This window comes from Equus przewalskii, chromosome 1 (genome assembly GCF_037783145.1).
Source record: "Equus przewalskii isolate Varuska chromosome 1, EquPr2, whole genome shotgun sequence".
NCBI classification, from domain to species: Eukaryota; Metazoa; Chordata; class Mammalia; order Perissodactyla; family Equidae; genus Equus; species Equus przewalskii.
This window is the reverse complement of record NC_091831.1, coordinates 132,915,560-132,941,437: the sequence shown is the minus strand read 5'-3', so window position 1 is coordinate 132,941,437 and position 25,878 is coordinate 132,915,560. Positions and strand designations below refer to the sequence as shown.

Sequence of the window (25,878 nt, the reverse complement as noted above, 5' to 3'; positions counted from 1 at the left end):
GGCACAATTAAACGGTAACTTCGCAGAAGTCACCAAAGTAACCAGTCCCTCCAGGCCGAGAAATGCACGCGCTCACCATTGCTAAAGGCAGGGGGACCCAACGCCTCCCGGGTCTCCACGATCGCCCTTGGGAGGTCCCGCCGGCCGGCCGCAGCCCTCGCAGCCAGGCGGGGACGGCCCGGGGGAGGCAGGGAGCGCTCGGCCGCGGCGGCCGGTCCCGGGCGGCTCGCGGGCCCCTGGCAGGCCGGGTCCGGCGCGCGGCGGCAGGGGCGCCGCGGGAGGGTCCACGCCAGCCCCGCGCGCGCGGGCGCCGCCCGGGGCCTCCCCGCCCAGCAGCCCCGCGGGCCCCGGCGGCTGCGGGCGTCCGGCAGCTGCGGCCGAAGGGGGGAATCCGAGGCGCGGCCTAAGCGCCCCTTCCCGGACCTCGCCGGGCCTCACCTGCTTGAGGCGGGAGACGAGCACAGTCTTCACTCCGGTGATGTCCAAGTTCCGCCGCTTCAGCTCGGACTTGAGATCGATGACCCGCAGATCGGTGATCTTTTTCCCTTCCGCCTGACCCGAGGCGGCCGCGGCTGCCACAGCACCGGTAGCGGCAGCCATCTTAGAAGAGCAGCGCGCTGCCGAGGCAGCGAGTGGCTTGCAGGGCGGCGGCAGCAGCACCAACTTCGACCCAGGCCTCGGAGGCCGGCGGCGCCGCGCAGCGCTGCGCACAATGAGCCGCTGGCCCCGCCCCCTGACCGCCACCCCGGCGCAACCTGCAGCCGCAGCCAGCACCCGGATGACGGGCGCGCGTGCGCACTGGCGCCGGAGCCCGCGACCGGCGCGCTCCGCCGAGCCGGCCGCGGCCCCCTGGGCGCTGGGACCCCTTGCGTGGGCTGGGAGGTCCGGCGCGGCCAACCGCACCAACGTCCGCCGCACCTCCGTTTCCCTGCTGCTTCGTTAGCCATTTTCTGGCAACGTCTCGAGGCTTTGGCGACAACAGTGCGCTGGGTGCTGCACGGCATAGATGGTTTGCGCGTTACTCACCATACACCCTGGGACTTGTGCGCGCCGGTTCTGAACCTCTTCCAGAGACAGACTTGATCAGATCTGCTGAATAATCGAAAAAATGTGGCCAGTGTGCACGAATGCACTAGCTTCCCCGAGTTCCATTCAAAAGACCCGACGGAAACCCTAGGGCGGTTATAACTTAAGGGGCTGTAGGGGTTCTATGACACAGGGCCGGCTGTGTGGCAGGTCCCGCTGGCTGTCTCAGTGGAAAACATGCCTTCGGCCCAAGGAGGCTCAGGTTATTCCCGGGCTGTCCCGCTCCTGAGAAACAGGACAGCTGCCCCCTGCACCGGCCTGTTCGCCATCCTCCCCGGTGGACCTGACGGCTCAACACGAAATTGATTCCTGAATGAGGAAATTATAAGTACTTGTTACTATTCTCATTTACTGTGTTCACTGTTTTGTTCCCCGCCAAAATTTAGGATCCCAACAACAATGATCATCTTCTTACGGGGGACCGGCCTGTACAAGTGAGTACCTCTTCGTAACCTGAGCCAGTAGTATTAATCATCAAAGCATCAGCGTTTATGGAATAAAACTATTCGGTGAACTCCGTAAACTGAGTATGATGTGTAATTAACCGTATTGGCATTTTCTGGTTTTGAACATTTAAATTGATGAGGTCTGTCTCACCTGAGGTTGCTTTTTCGACTAATTAGACCAAAAGGAGAAAAACAGGACATTATAAAATAATATCTGACATTCAGGTAGTTCTTTACTGTTTATAATGCACTTTGACATGCAGTAACCCCCCTAATCCTTCCGAACACTGTGAAGTAAATCTCTGCGAGGTTTAGAGAGATTAAATGGCTTGTCCGTGTTCACAGAGCTGGTATGTGGCCGAACCGGTGCTCAAATCCGGGTCTCCTGATTTCAGATCCAGCTCTGTGTCTACCACAACTTGATTCACAGTCATAGAATTTTAGAACTCAAAGGATCTTTAGAAATCCTCTGGCTCAATCCTCTCTCTTTTGTTTTTGTTTTTGGGTTTTTTTTAACAGATGAAGATTTTAAGTTTACCTAGAGACCCACAACGAATTATTGGCCAAATTGGCACCAAACCTTAGATCTCATTCCAGTGCCTTTCCCACACAGCCACCCTGCTCCCACCTTCTGGGGACCCTTGTAAAGGAGGGTTATACTAACCAAAAGCTGTTATATCTAAAGTGAATGAGTTTTTCTTTGTCTTAAAAAAAAATCTAATAATGGAGTTATCTTAAAATGGAGATCTGTGCCTTCTGATCTGATGCACTTGACAAGGAAGGAAGGACACAACATCACCTGCCAAAAGACCAAGAATGTTTAATCTGAATTTCATCAGGAGAAAACGATCAGACAAGTCCAATTGTAGGACATTCTACAAAATAACTGCTCTGGATTCTTCACAAAAGCAGTATCACAAAAGCAAAAGTGGTAGAGCAGTTCTAGAAGAAAGAAGACTAAAGAGACTGGATAACCAAATTTCATGTGAGATTGTTGTGTGGATCCTGGATCAAAGAACAAAACGGCTGCTAAATGGACAATTGAGAAATCTGACCATGTACTATGTTGTATTATTGTACCAGTGTTAAATATCTGAAGTGTTATATCATGATTATGTAGAATATCCCAGTTCTTAGAAGATACTTGTTGGGGTTCTTAGAGGTGAAGTACCATTTTTTCTGCAATTTACTTTCAAATAGTTGAGAGAGAGAGAGAGAGAGAGAGAGAGAGAATGAAAATGTGGCAATATGTTACCAATCACTAAAGTAAATGTAGCAAAAAGTTAATTGGAGAAACAAACGTGGCAAAATATTAATTAGGGAATCTAGAAGAAGGGCATAAGGTTGTTCACTGTATATTATTTAAACTTTTTTATAGGTCTGAAGTTATTCAAAATAAGTTGGAAAACCCATACATAAATCTAATTTTTTTTTTTTGCTTTAAAAAATTTTATTTTTTTCCTTTTTCTCTCCAAAGCCCCCTGCTACATAGTTGTATATTCTTAGTTGTGGGTCCTTCTAGTTGTGGCATGTGGGACGCCACCTCAGCGTGACTCGATGAGCAGTGCCATGTCCATGCCCAGGATTCGAACTGACAAAACACTGGGCCGCCTGCAGCGGAGCGCGCAAACTTAACCACTCAGCCACGGGGCTGGCCCCTAATTTTTTTTGTAATAGAGAAAAAATAAAATTTCTCCATTCTTCTCACTTTTAACATATAAGATTTTTACTTTTGTCATTTAACCTATGATTCTTTTTTAAAAAAAAATTAGTTATTTAAATAATTCACCTTTAAATATATAATATATATATTTATTGGGAGGACTTAGCTCACACAATTATGGAGGCTGAGAAGTCCCAAGATCTGCTGTTTCCAATCTGGAGATGTGTCTTCATGTGTGGTTTTTAAAAATGTATCCTACTTGGGCTTTGTTGAACTTCTTGAATCTGTGGATCAAGATTCCCTGGTTTTACACTACAGAAAGCCAGTGGTATAATTCCAATCCCAGTCTGAAGGCCTGAGGACCAGGGGGAGCCAACGGTGTAAATCTGGTTCCGGAGACAGGGGAAGACTGATGTCCCAGAGCAAGCAGGCAGGCTTGATCTGACGGTCAGCCCTCAGGTTTGTCTCTCCTCAAAGATAATATTAGGAGAAGATTATCATGACCTTAGATTAGGAAAAAAATTTTTATTAGGACTCAAAAAGCACTAACTACAAAGGGGAGATTGATATATTTGACTACATTAAAATTAAGAATTTCTGCTCTTCAGAAGATACCATTAAGAGAGTTACAGAGCCAGCCCTGATGTCCTGGTGGTTAGACTGCAGTGCTCTCACTGCTTCTGTGACCTGAGTTTTGTTCCCGGTCGCAGAAACACGTGGCTCGTCCGTCAGTAGCCATGCTGTGGCCGGTGGCTCACGTAGAAGAACTAGAAGGACTTACAACTGGAATATACAACTATGCACTGGGACTTTGGGGAGGAAGAAATTTTAAAAAGAGTGTTGCGAAATAGTAGAGTTCCCATGTGCCCTTCATTCAGTTTCTACAAATGGAGAAACACCTTATATAACTATACCACAATATCAAAATCAGGAAATTGGTATTGGTGCGATGCAGGTGTATGGTTCTATGCCATTTTACTGCACACACACATTCATGTAACCACTGTTGCACTCAAGATGCAGAACTATTCCTTCACCACAGGTGTGTCCTTTGTGCTACTCCCTTACAGTCACGCCCACGCCTCTCCCCGCTCCCACCAATCCTCACCCCTGGCAACCACTTAGCTATTCTCCATCTCTACAATTTTTTTATTTGGAGAATGTTACATAAATGGAACCATACAATATGTGATCCATTGAAATTGTCTCTTTGTTTCACTCAGCATAAGTCCCTTGAGTTCCAAGCTGTTGCATGCATCAATAGCTTGTTCCTTTTTATTGTTTTATTTTGTTTAGTTTTATTTAGAATTCCACAGTATGGATGTACCACAGTTTGTTTAGTCGCTCACTTAGTGAAGGACATTTTGGTTGTTTCCACCCTTTGGCTAGCACAAATAAGCTGCTATTTACATTTGTGTGTAGGTTTTTGCGTGTGGACTTAAGTCATTTCTCTGGGACAAATGCCCAGGAGTGTGAATGCTCTGTCAAAAACAAAGGTTAGTGGCCCTAATAGAAAAAGAGCTTCTAAAAGTAAAGAAGAAAAAGTCATGTGATATGTACACTTTATAATAAACTGCCAAATTTTCCAGTGCAGCCGTACCATTTTATATCCCGACTAGCAATTCACGAGACATGCAGCTTTTCCACATTCTTGCCAGTGTTTGGTACTGCCACTTTTTTTTTTTTTTTTTAGTTTTAGCTGTTGTAATAGGTATGTAGTGATGTCTCATTAAAAGGTGAGGTGTTTAATAACTAAAGTGAATCCATTTCTAACACTAGGATAAATTCCAAATGGATTAGATGTTTAAATATAAGAGATGAAATCACACAAGTCCTGGAAGAGAGCATTGGTGAATTTCCAGTTCCTGGCAACCACTGATCTGATTTCTGTCACTATAGTTTTGCCTTTTCCAGTTTGTCATATAAATCAAAACATACAGCATAAAGTCTTTTGTTTTTGGCTTATTTTACATAGCTTAATGCTGTTGAGGTTCATCCATGTTCTTGCATATATTATTACTCCTGCCTGTTCAGTGCCTGAGCAGTATTCCACTACATGGTTGTACCACAAGTTGTTTATTCATTAACTGGTTGATGGTCATTTGAATTGTTATGAATAAAGCTGCTACAAACATTAGCATACATGTATTTGTGTAGACATATGTTTTCATTTTGGGGAGGTAGATACCCAGAAGTGGGTAGTATGGTAATTGTATATTTAACTTCAGGAGAAATTGCCAAACTATTTTCCAGATACGCCATTTTGCATTCCCACCAGCAATATCTGAGGGTTTCAGTTGCTCTAAATCCTTTAGCACTTAATATGGTTGGTATTTTTTATTTTAGCCATTCTAGTAGATATGTAGTCTTTTATTGTCATTTTAATTTGCATTTCTCTAATGATTAATAATTTTGGATATGTTTTCATGTGCTTATCTGCCATCCATATATGTGGTGAGGTGTCTGTTCAGATCTTTTGCTCATTTGAAAAGTTGGATTGATTGTCTTTTTGTTGTTGAGGTTTAAGATTTTTAAAAAACTAGTAGGCACATATGTCCTTTTTTAGATAGGTGACTTTCAAATATTTTCTCTTGTTCTCTAGCTTGTGCTTTTCTTTTATTAGAAGTACTTTCAAAGAGCAGAACTTTTAAACTTTGAGGAAGTCCAGTTTATCATTTTATTCGTGATTCATGTTCTTTGCATCTTATCTAAGAAATATTTGTCTAACCCAAGGTCACAAAGATTTTCTCTGATTTTTTTTAATAAAAGTACTACAGTTTTAACTCTTAAGCTTGTGGTCCATTTTGAGTTAATTTTTGTATATGGTGTGAGATAGTAAAGATTATTTTTTTTAAAGATTTTATTTTTTTCCTTTTTCTCCCCAAAACCCCCCAGTACATAGTTGTATATTCTTCGTTGTGGGTCCTTCTAGTTGTGGCATGTGGGACGCTGCCTCAGCGTGGTTTGTCCTCACCCAGGATTCAAACCAACAAAACACTGGGCCACCTGCAGCGGAGCACGCAAACTTAACCACTCGGCCACGGGGCCAGCCCCGAGAGATTATTTTTATTACATATGAAAGTATAATTGTCTCATAACCATTTATTGAAAAAACTATTCCTTCCCCATTGAATTAGCTTGGCAACATTGCTGAAAATCTGTTGAACATATATGTTTTGAACTATTTCTGGGCTCTCTATTGTGTTCCATTAAGTTACATGTCTATCCTTACAGGACTGCCACAATGTCTTGATTATTGTAGCCTTATAATAAGTCTTTAAATTAGATAGTGTGAGTCCCCAAATTAGTTCTCCTTTTTGAAAATTGTTTCGCTATTTGAGGTCCTTTACATTTCCATATAAATTTGAGAATCAGTTTTTCAATTTCTAGAAAAAAGTCTTTTGGGATTTTTATTTAGGATTGGGTTGAATCTATAGATCAATTTGGAGAGAATTGACATCTTAACAATATTGAGTCTTCCCAACTGTGTACATGGTATATCTCTCCATTTAGTTCCATCTTCTTTACTGTCTCTCAGCAATGGTTTGTAGCTTTCAACATACAGATTTTGCATATATTTTGTTTGATTTAGCCACAAGTATTTCATGTTTTTTGAGGCTATGGTAAATTGTATGGTTTTCTGAATTTCATTTTTTAATTATTCATTACAAGTATACAGAATACAATTGATTATGGTGTATTGACCTTGTGTCCTGATACTTTTCTAAGCTTACTTATAAGTTATAGCAATTTTTTTTTGCATTCTTTTATTTTCTAGATAAACAAGAACTCTTCTTTTCCAATCTATATGCATTTCATTTCTTTTTCTTGCCTTATTTCATTAACTCAGACTTCAGAGTAATGATGAACAGGGGTGATGAGAGCACATATCCTTGCATTGCTCCAGATCTTAAGAGGAAAGCATTTGGTCTTTCGACGTAGGTATGATGTTAGGTTTTTCATAAGTGCTCTTTATCAAGTTGAGGAACTTCCCTTCTATTCCTAGTCTACTGAGAATTGTTGTCATCATTGGATGTTGAACTTTGATAAATAATTTTCCCCTACTGAGATGATCATGTGGTTTTTCTTCTTTAGTCTTTGATATGGTAAATTATATTGATTGATTTTTTAATGTTGAGCCAATCTTTCATTCTTGTGATAAACTCCAATTGGAAAATTAAATTTTCCTTAAAATTTTTTTTGATCCTTAGGTTATATATTATCCTTTCTAATATTGCTGGATTTTGTTAGTTAATATTTTGTTAGGAATTTTTGATTCCATGTTTATGGGGTATGAAGTTTTCTTTTCTTCTAATGTCGTTATTAGGCTTTGATGTCAGGGTAATGCTGGCCCCATAAAATGATTTGGGAAGTGTTCCTTTCTCTTCCATTTTTACTAAAGTGTGTATAGAATTAGTATCATGTCTTCCTTAAATGTTAGGCAGAGTTCCTCATTGAAGCTCTCTAAATCTAGAATTTTCCTTGTGGGAAGTTTTTAAGTATAAAATCAATTTCTTCAATAGATATATGGCTCTTCTTCAGGTAGTTTATTTCTATTTAAGTAAGCTTTAGTAATTCATGTTTTTCAAGGAATTTGTCCCTTTCATCTAAGTTTGTTGAAAATATTGGCATAAGGTCGTTCCAGGAGAAAATAAAATTTTTCTCCTTCTAAGAGAAAAATTAACAGTATAGTGAAGTGCCTTTTTTTTCCCTTAACATTTTAGGTTGGCATGGACGTAAGTTTAACTTATGTTGTCAAGATATTCCCATGCATTGCTATTTGGAGTATAAACTGACCTCTATGGAGATTAATTTGAAAACATAAAACAAAATTACAATGCACAACCTGTGGCACAGAAATTCTACTCATAGGTAATAATGTATTCTTGTAGGTAATAACATAATTATGGGAAATTGTGTACCAAGATATTTATTGTAGTATTATTTATAATAGAAAAATTCATGGAAAAACCTAAAAATTCATCAGTGGTACTGTTACATGGTAGAATACTCAGCACATATTAATAAGAATGATGGATCAGGACTGGCCCGGTGGCACAGTGGTTAAGTTTGCATGTGCCACTTGGGCAGCCCAGGTTTGTGGGTTTGCATCCTGGGTGGGGACCTATGCACCACTTGTCAAGCCATGCTGTGGCAGGTGTCCCACACATAAGGTAGAGGAAGATGGGCATGGATGTTAGCTCAGGGCCAGTCTTCCTCAGTAGAAAGAGGAGGATTGGTGGCAGATGTTAGCTCAGGGCTAATCTTCCTTTTAAATAAAATTTAAAAAAAGAATGATGGATCAATACACATACTGCTGTGGAAAGATCTACAAGATCAATTTTAAAAACCAAACAGAGGTTGACACCAGAGGATAGTGTGAATGGTATGCTATCATTTGCAAGGGAAAAATAATATGTATGATTACGTATATAAATATATAAACTTACATCTGGAAGAATACATAAGAAACTGTTAATACTGGCTACTTCATTGAGGTATAATTTTATGTTAGTACTTGTGGGTGCTATAACAAAAACACCATAGACTGAGTGGCTTATAAACAAAAGAAACTTATTTCTGACCGTTCGAGAGGCTCGGAAGTCCAAGATCAATGCATCAGCAGATTTGGTGTCTGGTGAGAGCAGAGGGACAGAGAGAGCTCTCTAGAGCCTCTTTTGTAACGGCAGTAATCCCATTCACAAGGGCTCTGTCCTCGTGACCTAATCACCTCTCAAAGGCCCCACCTCCAAATGCCATCACATTGAGCATTAGGTTTCAACATATGAATTTTGCAGGGACACAATCATTCAATCTGTAGCAAATTTAGATACCATTTAAAATGTACAATTCAATGATTTTTAGTAAATTTACAAAGTTGTGCGACCATCTTCACAATTCAGTTTTAGAACGTTTCTATCATGCCAAAATTATCCCTTATGCCCATTTGTGGTCAACCCTTGTTCCCACCTCCAGCCCTGGGCAACCACTGATAAACTTTGTTTCTATAGATTTGCCTTTTCTGGATATTTCAGATAAACGGAATTATACAATATGTGCTATGCGTCTGACTTCTTTGAGGTCCATCCATTTAGTAGCCTGTAACAGTTGTTTGCTTCTTTCTATTGCTGACAGTCTTCCATTATATAAATAACCACATTGTGTTTATCCCCACACTAGTTCATAGACATGTGGATTGTTTCCACTTTTGGGCTGTCGTGAATAATACTGCTATGAATGTTCATGTACAGGTCTTTGTGTGGACATATGTTTTTTCTTGGATAGTAGATTTCTAGGAGTGGCATTGCTGGGTTTTATTGTAAATTTATGTTTAATTTTAAGACATTGCCAAGAGTTTTCCAAAGTAGCTGCACTGTTTACACACCCATCAGCAATATATGAGGGTTTCATTTCTCCACATCTTTTCCAATACTTGTTATTGTCTGTCTTCTTGGTTGCAACCATACTACTGGGTGTGAAGTGGTATCTTATCAGAGTTTTAATTTGCATTTTCCCTAATGACTAAAGATGTTGAGCATCTTTCCATGTGCCTATTCCAGCCATTCATATATCTTCTTTTGACAATGTCTATTCAAATCTTTGCCCATTTGTAATTGGATTGTTTTGAGGTTTCTTTTAAATTTCTATTACTATTTTTCTGGAATTTCTAATTGGTACATTTTATACCTGTTACTCTTGTTTTATTTCTGTCTAGTTTATAATTTCTTGTTATTTTTCATAAATGTTACTTCTTCATTGACCTCTTTGAGGATTGTCAACATGGTTATATTTTCTTTCCTTAGTGTTTTATTATGGAAAATTTCAGACATGGGCAAAAGTGGAAAAAGAGTATAGTGAACACTCATGAGTTCATGACACAGCTTAAGATGTCTCCCATCTCTTTTAAGGTTGATGCTCTAAAAAAACCTTGTCCCACAGGGCTGGCCCAGTGGCACAGCAGTTAATTTTGCACGTTTCACTTTGGTGTCCTGGGGTTCGCCAGTTCGGATCCCGGGTGTGGACATAGCACTGCTTGGCAAACCATACCATGGTAGCCATCGCACATATAAAGTAGAGGAAGCTGGGCATGGATGTTAGCTCAGGGCCAGTCTTCTTCTTCTTCAAAAAAAAAACCCCACAAAAAGCCTTGTCCTACGCTCTTCAATACATACCTATAGAAATCCCTCCCATACATGACAGGTTTCCCCATGTACATGGTACTGTTGGAATGGTAGTGCTTTTTTATGTCTTGCAACAACTGGTCTCTTTATGACTAGTAGTAGACTGTTCTAAAATCCATGGTCTTTGTCTTACCTACCCTTTGGATTTCAGATAAACTATACATACCAGCAGGACAGGAGAGGATCTTATGCATTAGATTTTTCCTGTAGAAGAATCCTCTTGCAAAGCTCTTGTCTTGACTGAGTGAGAAAGCAGATGGTTCTAAACCTCTTAGAAGGTTTCTGTAGGAAGAGATTATGACAGGGTTTATTACCAGACCCACACTTTGTCTTCTATATCAGCCTCCCTCTCGTATGTTTACTTTTAGTTGGGTTCACCTCCTTTCCTAAAGAGTTATGAAAGGATCTCACTGTGGTATTAGAGCTCCTCAAGCTTCCTTCCCTTTATGAAACTCGCCATGATAATTATTGTAGGGTTGTTGTTAAGAATGTTGTTTACTGCCACACAGTGTCCGTTTAATGATAATATTTCTTTGAGGTTTCAATGGAAGGAAAATTTCTGCTTCTTCTGAGACATATTACCTTATTGACACGTGTGAATCTTGTAACTGATTACATTTCTCTATTGGCTTCGGCTGCTTGGAATCTGAAGTTAAATTTGTGGCTCACATCTAGAAATTGTCCAGGATTCTGTGGTATGTATTTCTATGTCATAATTACCTCTGGCTGAATTTTGCTATCTTCACTTATTTTGCATTATTTTCCTGAAGTCTTAATCCATTTAGGTTTCTACTTTGCTGTTACATGTGTTCGTGTAAGCTATCACAAATACTACTAGAGATTAGGTTGGGAATGTTTACACACGTAAGTAAATATAATAAAAGAGGTTCATTTAAAGTGGCACTTGTAGCAAGGAATTGGTATTTCACGTTTTAAATTTAGTTTAAATTTGGTCATAGTTTCAGAGTTTTAGATTGCATCTCTAAGCTCATTTTCTCATTGTTAAGACAGGTTTTTGTTGCACAAACCAAAAGTGAAGCAGTGGAAAATATTCTTCCTCCAACAGCTAAAATATTTTTAATGTGAAACGTCTTGTCTTTGTGTACTTCCCTAAACACTCAGTATTGACTGTGGGCAAGTAACTTAAGCATTCTCAGCTATAATTTTATCCTTTATAATGTGAGTGAATAGAGCCTACTTGACAGAATGATGAGTTGAAGGAGATAGTACCTCTTAGATGAAAAGACATGGTTGATTATTACAATAACTAACTTGCTATGGGATATTGGATAAGTTGATCTCTTTAAGGTTTACTTTCCTCTAGTGGAAAATAGGATGACTGAACCAGATGATCCTTAAGATCTCTTACAACTCTTAATTGAGTTATTCAATAAGCATTCATAAAAGATGAGTAAAAGAAAAGACAGCCTTTAGAAGGTCACAGTAGAATGAGAGAAGAAGGGTAAATGGATTAATTAAATAAAAGGTGCTAAGTGCTCTAATTGAGATTATAAACATAATTTTATTGATATAGAGGAGGGAATCATGGGCTCTGATTGCAAAGCCAGAGGAAGGTTCAGAGGCTGTACCATTGACTTCCTTTGTTCCTTGTTTAAGGGGGAAAGGTGTTAAGTATGATGTTAGCTGTAGGTTTTTTATAGATGCCTTTTTCTAGATTGAAGAAGGGGTTTTCCCCCATTCATAGATTGCTGTGAGTTATCATGAATGGATGTTGAATTTTGTCAAATGATTTTTTCCTGAATCTATTGAGATAATCACATTTGGGTTTTTTTAGTGTGATAATATAGTGAATTACATTGACTTATTTTTTTATTATTAAATCAACCATGTATTCCTGTGATAAAACACACTTGGTCATGATGTATTATCCATTTTTATATATTACTGGATTTGATTTACTAAGATTTTAAGTATTTTTGCATCTATGTTCATAAGGGATATTGGGCTAAATTTTCTTTTAATATCTTTGGTTTGGGTTTTAGGGTAACACTGGCCCCATGGAGTGAGTTAGGATATATTCACTCTTTATTTTCCACAAGAGTTTGTGTAGAATTGGTATTATTTCTTCCTTAAATATTTGATAAAATTCACCAGTGAAGCTATCTGGACCTTAAGTTTTCTTTGGAGAAGTTCTAAAACATAAATTCAATGTATGGATGTGAAGTAATGTCCACACATCCCTGATGTTGGCAATTTATTTCTTCTCTCTTTTATCTATTTATTTATTTATTTGCTGAGGAAGATTCGCCCTGAGCTAACATCTGTTGCCAGTCTTCCTCTATTTTGTATGTAGGCCAACACCACAGCATGGTCACTGACGAGTGGTGTAGGTCTGTGCCCAGGGACCAAGCCTGGGCCAACAAAGCAGAGCCCACCAAACTTAACCACTAGGCCACCGGGGCTGGTCCTCTTCTCTCTTTTATTAATCCCTAAACAGTCCAGTTAGTGGCTTATCTATATAACTGATATTCTCATAGAACCAGTTTTAGGTTCTACTGATTTTTTTCTATTTCATTGATTTCTTCTCTTATCTTTTTTTCTATTTGAAATATTAAACATTTATTTTTGTTTTCCAAAGTAGAGTTTATATTATGTATATACATAGTAACATAATACAGAGACATAAAACAGTACACACTTCTATAGCAGCTGTTGGTCTGCATCAGTTTAACACCTCAAAAGAAGTTTATTAGCAGCGTTAATGCCTCACAAACTTACTTTTTTCCTATTCTATAATAAGTTCTTTTGATTCATTTCTGTTACCTCCTCTGTCTGCCTCCAATTTCTCTTCTTCTTATACTTCACATTCATATTCCCGTGTGTACTCCTCCAAAAATGCACTAGCATAATCTAGATCATTTTTCCATATTCTGCCCACCAGATAATTCTTAGGGGGATGTCATCATCCATGAGGGGCTTTGCTTTCTTCTTCTCTTTTTCATTTGCTTTGTCAATTCAGCCAGTTGTTTCTGTTCTTGTTTTGACCACACTGGACTCAAACTTCCAAGCACTCTCTCTTCTTTTTTTATCCTATTATCTGCTTGTTGAGTGTCTCGTGATTAATTCCACACAACTTGAGTGCACAGCAGATTCCATGGCATCAGATTATGATGAACTGTAGTAGGGATCCATAAGTCATTTTGTACAAAGTCTTCTTTCTCACCTGGGGTCTACAATGAGCAAATGCCATTAACTGATCAATCTCAGAGCTGCATTTTGTATGACTAGGACAAAAACCATAGGCAGCTCATTCCTCAGGATCTGCTGAGACATCAAATAATGCCTCATATGTACAGTGCTTTTCTATGAGATGGCTTCAGTGTGCTCATTCTATTAGCAAAAAGAGTTGTCTTCCAATATACACAGCAAGCTGAGAGGTCTCAAGTAAGAGACACCTTGGAAAACTCCATGTTTGGGTCTTAGATCTCTTGGTTCACTTCAGAAATGCCCAGCAAATCCGTCAGTGTTTTATAGAGAAGGGCCATCCGGGCCCCTTAAGTGCACATGGTCCTCTTTCTTGGTTTCCTTTGAGGTGTTCTTCATTAGGAACTCCAGCTCACATGATTTGAGGAAAAGTGAGATGCCAAGGAAAGACTTTCATACCAAAACATTTTTCTAACCAGGACTCCTCAAAACTGTTGGGATCATCAAAAACTAGGAAAATTTGAGAAACTGCCACAGTTGAGAGGAGTCTAAAGAGATATGACAACTCGGTGGGGTCTTTTTCACATTCTGTCATTATTAGTGAGGTAGACAAAACACTTTTGACCAATTATATTTTTCTGTGAATTATCTTTCCATGCCTTTGCCAAGGTCTCTATGGGGGCCATTGTGTTTTTCTTATCAGCTTATATAAGCTCTTTATACAATAAAGATAATGACCCTTTGCCATACTTGTAGATATTTCTCTGTTTGTTGTTTATGATTTAATTTTTTTTTTTAAATAATGGCAGCTAACATTTACATAGAGCAGTGGTTCTCTTTTCTTTTTAAAGATTGGCACCTGGGCTAACAACTGTTGCCAATCTTTTTTTTTCTTTTCTGCTTTTATCTCCCCAAACCCCACCCATACATAGTTGTATCTCTTAGTTGCTGGTCCTTCTAGTTGTGGGGTGTGGGACACCACCTCAGTGTGGCCTGACGAGTGGTGCCATGTCTGCGCCCAGGATCCGAACACTGGGCCGCTGCAGCGGAGTGGCAAACTTAACCAGTCTGCCACGGAGCTGGCCCCTAATTTGTTAATTATATTTTTATAATATAGAAATTCTTAAGATTTATGTAGTATACTCTACCTACATGGTGTTTTTCCCTGTTGCTTTTCATTTAAAAAGTCCTTCTATGTCTAAGTTTTAGATGCATAATCATCTATATTTTATTCTAGGGCTTTTATGATTTGATTTTTCTTTTTTAGCTGAGGAAGATTAGCCCTGAGCTAACATCTGTGCCCATCTTCCTCTACCTTTTTTATACGTGGGTTGCTGCCACAGCATGACTGATGAGTGGTGTACCTCTGTGCCCGGGATCTGAACACCTGAACCCAGGCCACCAAAGTGGAGTGCAGATTCAACCACTAGGCCACAGGGCTGGCCCTGCATTTGATTTGTTTTTTTTGACTTTCCACTAATTCATTGGGAATTTCAGTTGATGTCTGGTGGTGGAGGTTGGGTGCTTGTTACAAACCCAGATATTCCTGAGCGTTACCCCCTGAGATTTTGATTCTGTAGGTGGGGAGTGGTGCTCAGGAATCCACACTTGTTACATTTGCTCCAGCTCATCATGTTGCAGATGGGCCCCTGACCATGTTTTGAGAAACTCTTGCAGGATGCAGTATAGCCTGCCTTAGTACAGAGACTTAGCACTTCCCATCTGCGTGACCGCAGCAATCTCCCTCAGCTTCCAGGTCACTGCACCCTAAAAGCCATCCTACACACAGCTCTTAGAGTTCTCTTTCAGAAACATCTCATGAAAAACTTTGTTAGCTGCCTGTTCTTAAGGCAACTAGTTCAAACCCCTCATCCCAGCACTCCAGGCCCTTCATAATCTTCCCAGACCCACTGATCTAATCAGCCAGATCTCTAAGGACTTTGGCACCACTCTCCCCTCTAGCTGGTCCTGCCTCCTCATGGGCCTTGGACACAAATTGCTCACATAAATGGTTTTTGAGGAAAATTTCTTGATCAAGTTCTTGTTGCCAGAAGAGATGGAGGAGCCACTTCCAGCTCAGCTGCTGAGTAGCCCCTATGGCCCTGTGGGAGCCCCACAGCCCTCTGGCTGGTGCCCATGTGCTTCATTATTTTTATTATTTTTTTAATATTTCATTCTTTCTGCATGCTTTGGGTTTAATCTGCTCTTCTTCTAATTTTTTTTTTTTTAAAGATTTTATTTTTCCTTTTTCTCCCCAAAGCCCCCCGGTACATAGTTGCATATTCTTCGTTGTGGGTCCTTCTAGTTGTGGCATGTGGGACGCTGCCTCAGTGTGGTTTGATGAGCAGTGCCATGTCCACACCCAGGATTCGAACCAACGAAACACTGGGCCGCCTGCAGCGGAGCGCGCGAACTTAACCACTCGGCCACGGGGCCAGCCCTTGCTCTTCTTCTAATTTTTTAAGATAGAAGCTTAGTTCATTGATTTTAAAGCTTTCTTCTTTTCTAATATAAACATTTGATTCTATAAATCTCCTTGAAAACACAGCTTTAATGTAATCCTATAAATTTTGAATAGTTGTGGTTCTATTTTCATTCAGTTCATAACATTTAAAACTGTCTTTTGTGATCTTCCTTGACCCATTGGTTATTTACGTGTTGTGTTTCATTTTTAAATATTTGGGGAGATTTTCCAAATATCTTTCTGTTATTGAATTCTAGTTTACTTCCTTTAAGTTTAGAAGATACTTTGTATGAATTAAATCCTTCTAAATTTATTAAGACTTGTTCTAAGTCTCAGAATATAGTGTAACTTGGGAAATGTACCATGTACACTTGATAAGAATGTGTATTATGTTGTTGTTGGATGTAGGTCAAGTTGTTTGATGCTGTTCTTTAGGTTTTTCATATCCTTACTGATTTTTTGATCTGTTCTATCAATTATCAACAGCAATGTTAAAATTTCTAGCACTAGTTGTTAATTTGTGCATTTCTCATTTAAGTTCTATCGGGTTTTTTTTAATTACTATACTTCAAGTCTCTATTAGGTACATACACATTTAGGATTGTTATAATCTGTTGATAAATTGGACCCTTTGATCATGATGACATGGCTTTATCTATGATAATGTTTATTTCCCTGAAATCTACTTTTTCTAATATAGCCATTTCAATTTTCTTTTTATTAGTATTAGCATAGTATATCTTCTTCCATCCTTTTGTTTTTATCCTATCTATGACTTTAAATTTAGAGTATGTTTCTTGTAGGCAGCATTTAATTGGATTTTGTTTTTTATCCATTCTGACATTCTCTGCCTTTTTGTTGGAATATTTAGACTATATAAATTTAAATTGAATGTGATTATTATATGATTGGGTTTAAATTCACCATCTTGTTCTTTATTTATCTCATCCTGTCTTCTATTTGTCTCATCTGTCCTTTATTCTTTTTTCCCTGTTTCCTGACTTCCTTGCATTAATTGAGAATGTTTTTTATGATTCAGTTTTGCCTTCTTTATTGGCTTAGCAGCTGTTTCTCTTATTTTTATATTTTTAGTCGTTGATATAGGGCTGACAGTACAAATATTTAACTTATCACAGTCTACCTTCAAATAATATTGAAACACTGCATATACAGTCATGCATCACTTAATGATGGGGATACGTTCTGAGAAATGTGTCCTTGGGCAATTTCATTGTGTGAACATCACAGAGTGCACTTACACAAACCAAATGGCATAACCTACTACACACCTAAGCTATATGGTACTAATCTTATGGGACCACCATCATATGTATGGTCCATTGTTGACCAAAACATTGTTATGTGTTACAAAACTCTACAGAATAGGAATTATATAACAGCATACTTCCACTTTTTCTCCTCCATACAATTGTGTTGAATATGTAGCAAACTCTACAATATATTATTATAACTATTGCTTTAGACAGTAAATTATCTTTTAAAGAGAGAAAAAATAATAAAATAAGTTTTTTATATTTATCTTCATATTAACTATATATGGTGCTCTTCATATCTTTGTGTAGACTCAAATTTCTATCTGTATCATTTTCCTTTGACCTAAAGGATTACTTGAACATTTATTATGGTGCTGGCTTAAAGATGATAAATTCGCTCAGCTTTTATAAGTCTGCAAAAGTCTTTATTTTTTCCACATTTTTTGAAGGATGTTTTTGCTAGGTATAGAATTCTTGCTGGCAATTATCCTTTCAATACTTTTAAGATATCACATCACTCACATTTGATTTGTATTGTTTCTAATGAGATGTGGGCTGTCTTTCTTGTATTTTTTCTTCTGTATGTCAGGTCTTTTTCTTTGCCTGCTTTAAAGATTTAATCATTGGTTTTTGGCAATTTGATTATGCTGTACCTTAGTGCTGTTTGTCTTCATGTATCATTTGTTTGAGGGTTCATTGAACTTGTTGGATCAGTGAGTTCATAGTCTTCATCAAATTTGGGAAATTTCCTGGCCACTTCTTCACCTCCCTCCACCCATATTTCTTTCTGGGACTCCAGTTATATTTATATTAGGCTGCTTCATATTTTCTCAAAGCTCACTCATACTCTATTTTGTTCTCTCTGTGCTTCATTTTGAATAATTTGTATTGTTTTTTCTTCAAGTTTACTAATATTTTTATTTGGTAGTGTGTAGTCTGCTGGTAATCCCATCTAATGTGTTTTATATCTCAGATATTATATTTTTCATCTAAGGAAATTTGGTGTGGCAGTTTTTTTAAAGATTTTATTTTTTCCTTTTTCTCCCCAAAGCCCCCCAGTACATAGTTGTATATTCTTCGTTGTGGGTCCTTCTAGTTGTGGCATGTGGGACGCCGCCTCAGCGTGGTCTGATGAGCAGTGCCATGTCCGCGCCCAGGATTCGAACCAACGAAACACTGGGCCGCCTGCAGCGGAGCGCGCGAACTTAACCACTCGGCCACGGGGCCAGCCCCTGGTGTGGCAGTTTTTTTACCTTCCATTTTATTTTTTTAATCATGATCATGGTTTCTTCTACCATCTTGGTCAAATGGAGTATATTTATAATAGCTGTTTTAATGTCCTCGTCTACTAATTATATCATCTGTGTCATTTCTGCATCTGTTTCTACTGATTATTTTTTCCCCCTGGTTATGGGTCCAATTTTCCTGCCTCTTTGCATTCTTGACCATCATTTTTGGTTGCCAAACACTGAGAGTTCTACGTTCTCCAGCATTGGATTATTTGTATTGCTTTAATTGTTTGGGTTTTATTCTGGGACCCCATTTAGGTACTTGGAATAAATTTGACCTTTTAAAGGCTTGATTTTAAGCATTGTTAGGATGGATACAGACAGCCTTTATTTTGGGCCTAATTTTGCCCCACTACTGAGGCAATACCATTCTAAGGTCTCTACTTTATGCCCTCACATGTCGGAGGTCTGTCCACTCTGACTGAGGGAAAATACAAATATTTACAGCCCTGTGTGAGTTCTGAAGATGTTTTACATACTCTTCTGATGGTTCTTTTCCTATCCTTAGTAGTTTACACATGTGCATGTGTAGATCAGTACTCAGTCAAAGACTTAAACAGCCCTTCTGCAATTCCTGTGGGCTTACCCCTCTCTGTGTTCAGCTTCCTCTTCTCTGGTTGTTTGCCCTGCAAATTTTAGCTCCCTGGGCCTCCCTGAATCTCTATCCTTTCAACTCAGTGAAACCAATGGGGTGTGTTTGGGTTCCACCTCTCAGTGTTGCAACCTGTAAACTCTCTAAAGGCAGTGAGCTGGAGCACTTGAAGGGCTCACTTTGTTCATTTCCCTTCTCTCAGGATCACTGACTTGTGTTGTTTGTTGTCTAGTACCTGAAAACTGTCTTTTCAAATATCTTGTCTGATTTTCTAATTGTTTAAGGCAGGACAATGATACTCGGTTATTCCATCCTAGCAGGAAGCAAAAACCCAGACTTGACTTTTTCAATACTGATTTTGACTTTTGAGAAATTATTTATGTTCTCTGATTCTCTTTCCATTAATCTGGCATGACAGAAAATGAAAAGTATTCAGACTCACTACGGATCAGGGAAATACAGTAGATCCCCCCATGCGTGGTTTTGCTTTTCAAGGTTTCAGTTACCCATGGTCAGCCACAGTCCAAAAATATTAAATGGAAAATTCCAGAAACAAACAATTCATATGTTTTAAATAATGTGCCGTTTTGAGTAGCATGATAAAATCTCGTGCCATCCTGCTCTGTCCTGCCCAGGATGCTACATCACGATGCCTAAGTCATCACCTCACTTAATCTCATCATGTAGGCATTGTATCATCTCACATCATCACAAGAAGAAGGGTGATTACAGTACAATGAGATATTTTGAGAGAGAGAGAAAGAGAGACTACATTCACATGACTTTTATTACAGTATATTGTTATAATTGTTGTATTTGATTATTAGTTATTGTTGTTAATCTCTTACTGTGCCTAATATATAAATTAGATTTTATCATAGGTATGTACGTATAGGAAAAAACATAGTATGTATAGGGTTCAGTACTACCTAAGGTTTCAGGCATCCACTGGGGGTCTTGGAATGTGTCCCCCATGGATAAGGGGGGAATACTGTACAAACTAAACTTTGATGATAATATCTACCTGGAAGATGTAGGAATTGAATGAAATAATATACTATTATTGGAATACATATATTGTATATATGACTGGAATCACTGACATATAGATGCAAATCCAATTCTATATACTCTTGGGTTTAGCTCCTATGAGACACTCAAGTGGAGATGTAGATTAGGCTGTTGAAGATATATAGATATATAGATATATATAGTGCTCAGAAGAAAGGTCTTGGAAAAGGCAAAATTTTGAGATAGCAGCATACACACAAAGTAGCATATGAAATTACTTTGGGAGAGAGTGAGGTACAATGAGTGCTAAAAGGGAATCCTAAGACTAAACCTTGAAGGCAGGACATTTGGCCTTAAATTATGGTAAACTAGATAATTTGTACCTACCTTCCCACTGAAGATAACTGAAACAGCTAGATAAACTATAAATGTCTTCTTAAAATCATGAAACAGCTAATAATTTAGTGAGGAATTACAAGGCAAGATATGGGAGAGGACTGGGGCCCAGAGAGGTGAGCCATTTAGGGGAAATTTTTTTTTAATTAAAGTGTGATTGACATATAAAATTGTATTAGTTTCAGGAGCACTTTTGTCCTAGGTATGTATGCCAATCCTAAAATGGCAAATCAGAGACTAAGCTTCACTTTTAGAAGCCTTGCTGAGCTGAAGGAATGAGGATTGATGGATGGTGCTCACCAAGGGTGGTGACCCAGCCTCAGCTTTGGGCTAGGGCTATGATGGCCGATTCTCTAGAAGAAAGGATATGGACTGGGCCCTTTCTTCACATATCTGGTGGAGCAGCAAACTACACACCTTGGTCCTGCTCTGCTCACCACCTTAAGCACCTGACAGAGACAAACAAAAACCCCTTGTGGAGAAAGTTAACATCAATAACAGGTTTCAGATGATTTTTATAATAAAATTTCAAGCACAATGTCCTGAATACAAAGATAAAGAGGCACACAAAGAGACAAGATGCCGTAAGTTAGAACCAGCAGAAAAAACAATTAGCAGAAAAAGATTCACAGGGACTCAAGAAATTGGAATTACCAGGCACAGACTTTGTAAACCAACTGTGATTATTGTGTTCAAGGAACAAAATCAAGCTTCAAAATTTTAGCAGAGGACTGTAAACTATAAAAAAAGAGACATAGCAGATGTGGGGGAAAAAACAGAAATCCAGACATGAAAAGACAATACCAAATTTAAAAAAACTTGATTAGTAGATTAGTCACAACAGAAGAGTGAATTAGGTGACAGGAATAAATTTCAGAAGAAACTATTCAGGATGAAGCAAGGAGTAATTTAAAAATAGGTAATACACTGGCCGGCCCGGTGGTGTAGTGGTTAAGTTCACTCAATCTGCTTCTGTGTGCAGGGGTTTGCAGGTTCAAATCCCTGGTGCAGACCTAGACCACTTGTCATGCCATGCTGTGGTGGCATCCCACATAAAATAGAGGAATATTGGCACAGATGTTAGCTCAGCAACAATCTTCCTCAAGCAAAAAGAAGATTGGCAACAGCTGTTAGCTCAGGGCCAATCTTCCTCACACACACAAAAATAGGTAATACAGTGTAAAGGGCAAAAGATGTATCAGATTCAGTGAGGGAATCTAACACGTTTAATTGAAGTCCCAAAAGAAAAAGAGAAAGAATGGATCTGAGGCAATATTTTGAAGAGATGATTGTTGATAATCCACTGACTCAAGAAGCCCTACAAAACCTAAGCAGAATAAATAAAAATAAACCCTCAACTAAACACATGAAAATGAAACTTTAGTAAATCAGGACAAAGAGAAAAATCTTAAAACAGCCAGAAAAAAAGACAGATTAACTTTGAAGAAACTGCAGTGAAACATCATTGACGTCTCAATGACAAGAGCTTCAGAAGACAGTGACATATCTCCAAGGTGCTGTGTGAAAATAGCTACCACCCTAGAAATATTTCAATATTGAAGACAAAATTAATACACTTTTGAGAAAAATAAAAGATATTGCCAACAGCAGATAAGCATTAAAGAATATTCTCTAAGTTGTTATTATGTAGAAAGAAAACCTTGCATGAAAGGTCAGATGCAGAAATTGATGGAGACCAAAGAAAACAATAATTATGAGGATAAATCTACATCACATTGACTGTGAAAGTAAGGGATGTGAAAAACAATATTAATGTCTTGTGGCATTTAAGCGATGTAGAATTACAGTACATACATGACAAAGATGTTGTAAGTGATGTGTGTGTGTGGGGGGGCGGTGTATTGGTAAATGTGGTTAAACCCTTTATAGATTCTTCCCCAGGAGAAGAATAAAGTTAACAATATTAGGTTTTGTTAAGTAAGGATGACTGTGGGAATTTCTAAGGTAACCACTAAGACAATAAAAGAGTGTGACCATAATGAGATGCCACTTTATACCCACTAGGATGACTATGACCAAAAAAGGCAGATAATCACAAGTGTTGACGAGGATATGGAGAAATTGGAATCTCATATATTGCTGATAGGAATGCAAAATTGTGCAGGCACTGTGGAGAACAGTTTGATGGTTCCTCAAAAAGCTAATCACAGAATTACCATATGACCCAGCAATTCCACCCTTCTTTTGGGTGTATACCCAGAAGAATTGAAAACAGGGACTGAAACAGATACTTGTACATGAATGCTCATAACAGCATTATTCACAATAGCCAAAAGGTGAAAACACCCTGAGAGTCCATCAAGAGAGGAATGAATAAACCATTTTAGAATTTTAGAACTCTTCTTCAGTTCTGGGAATTTCTTATCTCTTTCATAATTTCTTCTCTCCATATTCTTTGTTCTCCCTTTCTGGAACTTCTTTTTTTTTTTTTTTTAAGATTTTATTTTTCCTTTTTCTCCCCAATGCCCCCCAGTACATAGTTGTATATTCTTAGTTGTGGGTCCTTCTAGTTGTGGCATGTGGGACACCACCTCAGCGTGGTCTGATGAGCAGTGCCATGTCCGTGCCCAGGATTCAAACCGACGAAACACTGGGCTGCCTGCAGCAGAACTCACGAACTTAACCACTCAGCCACAGGGCCAGCCCTGGAACTTCTATTAGATATTTTACCTCTAGCATTGGTCCTCTACAACTTTTACCTTTTCTCTCATATTCCTTTTTGTCTTACATCCTGGAAGATTTTCTTGCTTTTATCTTTCAACTTTTCTGTTGAATTTTAACTTCAGAAATCATAATTTTAATTTCTAAGCAGTCTCTCTTGCTTTTTTCGTAATGTCCTTTTCCTGATACAAGGATGCAGGATCATTTTTTTAATTTCTGAGCATATTAGAGGGTATAAAATATTTTTCCCCTTCTGTTTGTTAAATTAGCTCTACTCTCTGTAGTCATTTTTAAAAAATGTTTATCTTGGTCTCATTGATGTTACAGTTTCCCACAAAGGTCTGGCATATCTTCCTTGTCAGTAAATATTTTTAAATGATGTAGTATAAAAACTAAATGTGAAGTCTGTGTGAAAGGGTGATGCCTACTGCCAGGCAGCAGTGGGCAGGTGGGGCCTGTAAGTATCTAGCATGGATTGTCACACAGCTGCTCTGGATCTCAACTAGTTCAATCTGTTTCTTTATGAACTCCTGCCCTTGTTTTCTGCCTAGGACTTCAAAGCCTAGATGCCATGTTTTCCTTATGCAGGGAAGAGAGGCAGGGAAAGGTTTGACTACGCTACATATAAACTCACAATTAACCTCTTCTTCTTTCATTTCTACATTTTTTTCTCGGCCTCCCTTGCCTTTGGCCTGAGTCCCTAGCCTCTGGTGAATTCTGCAGGGCATATGAGCTCTTTCACTGGTGCAGCCCCTCTGGTAGTATTTTCTGGTGTACCTTTTTTTCACTCTGCTACGGCAGTCACTAGTTCTCTATCTGATTTCTATCTTTCAGATACTTGGTGGATTAACTCGCTTGCTGAAGACCTACTCCCATTTTCTTATTGTTTTGGGTTCATACCTTTTTGATTCCTTTATTATCTTCAGGGTGATGTTGGGGATGATAAAACACATGTGGCCAGTCTGTTATTTTTCTCCTAGCAGGGAGCACTTAGTTGAATAATTTTTTAAAGAAAATTTTCTGTATGAAGATCCTCTTAAATGCACATCTTTGAGGAAAAAAAAGCTAGAACTTTACGTGTTCTGAAAAAGGAACTTACTGTTGAGCTGTTTAAGTAATTTTGATTCAGTAGGTGGCACTCTTTCCTAGTTTAACTCAATCCTAAATTAGTGTTGGAAGGGCTCAGAGTGGAAAGATCTTATTTATCCTTATAATCCAAACAAGTAAGGTTTCAGAGTTTGGTCATCATCGACTTTGACACATTTATGTTTTCAAAACCAAAATTTTGAGTAAATATCAAAATAAAGATATTAAACTAAAATCTCTAAACGATCTTTCCAAATTTCTGAAAGAGTAATGTAATAGTGACTTATGCTCTATCAAAAGTTAAAAATAATTAAAATCTTACCAGAAGCCCTAAGTATTAAAGGCATTCAGATTCAAGTTGTTAAATATTTTTAAATCTTGTTTTATTACATGGGCAGTTTCATTTCATTTTCTTCCTTCTTCTATATCCTTGTTTTTGAATATTCCCCAAATATATCAATATTTTAACTGTACCATATAACCTATAAACTAAGTAAAGCATAGTCTTTGTTTATGATCCTGTAACCCAAAATGGTAGTCAAGATACACATTAGGCAACTAAAGAAATACTAACATAGTTTAGGAAAATATTTAATGTTTTTGGAAAACTTTACACGATCTATAAATAACAAGCAAGTATATAGAAACATCTTTACTTTCTGTTCTGAATTTGCAAATAGTTTACTAGTATGTAAATCACACTTGAAATTGTAATATCCACAGGGTTCACATAAATCTTGTTAGATCTGAAGCAAACCATGAAATGTCCGAGCTCTAAGGGACTTCACACATTATACAGCCTAACTTTTTAATGATCGGAAACTTGTGAATTTTTTATATTGCTAACAGAAGTGAATCCTTTAGAAATTGTGGATTTTAAAAATAGCATTGCAAAAAACATTCTAAAAAGAGTTAAAACACCTTAGTATAAAAGTTCAGTGGTAAACCTATGACTAACTTTGACCAAGTGTATAAAAATACTGGTAATTAACAGACTAAACTATTTCTGAGAACAATTATCAATCAATTCAGACACCACTTACACTGAGGTGACACGAGGCTTACATGGGTGGATGATGGCTTTGTCTTTCATTTTTGTACAGTTTTGCTTTAAAAATATACTTTCAAGAACAAGATGGCCTCAAGCATACCCAGAGTTTGGTCAGATAGCCAGAAATATTTCCAGATACTTGAAATTTCAAATGCTTGTCTACAAAATTCCAGGCATTCTATATCTCCTTGTTAGTCCATGATTTGTTCCCTCAGTCTTTCAGAAACTGAGCCATGCTGATAGTATTAGACTAGATAATTCAAATATGTCTTAAAGGTTGCATTCCAAAGACAATCAGAGGAACTTAAAAAACAATAAATACCTATTAAAATTGTACTGTCTTTTGAGGTTATCCTTCCACGAAATAGCACCTCAATTTTTCAAAATCTATGATTCCATTGACTTCAAAAGAGTTTAGTAGTAGGAAATAAGTGCTGTGTCTAATGATACTTCTCTCTTTCTGTTTCTCTGTCTCTGTCTCTGTGTGTATAA

The 25,878-nt window shown here is 38.3% G+C and overlaps 1 protein-coding gene and 1 pseudogene across 6 annotated transcripts in view; both read right to left on the bottom strand.

Annotated features, from left to right (window-relative positions):
* SLTM (SAFB like transcription modulator) overlaps window positions 1-1,212 on the bottom strand; it is a 68,749-nt gene extending 67,537 nt beyond the window's left edge. For 4 of the 6 annotated variants that reach the window (XM_008526754.2, XM_008526752.2, XM_008526755.2 and 1 more), the window contains exon 1: window positions 439-1,092. In XM_008526754.2, the coding sequence (XP_008524976.1) occupies window positions 439-600 (162 nt within the window). In that variant the 5' untranslated portion in view covers window positions 601-1,092. Of the gene's footprint in view, window positions 1-438 lie in introns of all 6 variants that reach the window. The other 2 variants (XM_070578902.1, XM_008526753.2) reach the window with 1 other exon arrangement.
* On the bottom strand, window positions 602-14,008 carry LOC103555310 (putative ribosome-binding factor A, mitochondrial; annotated as a pseudogene).
* Window positions 14,009-25,878: the final 11,870 nt, after the last annotated feature.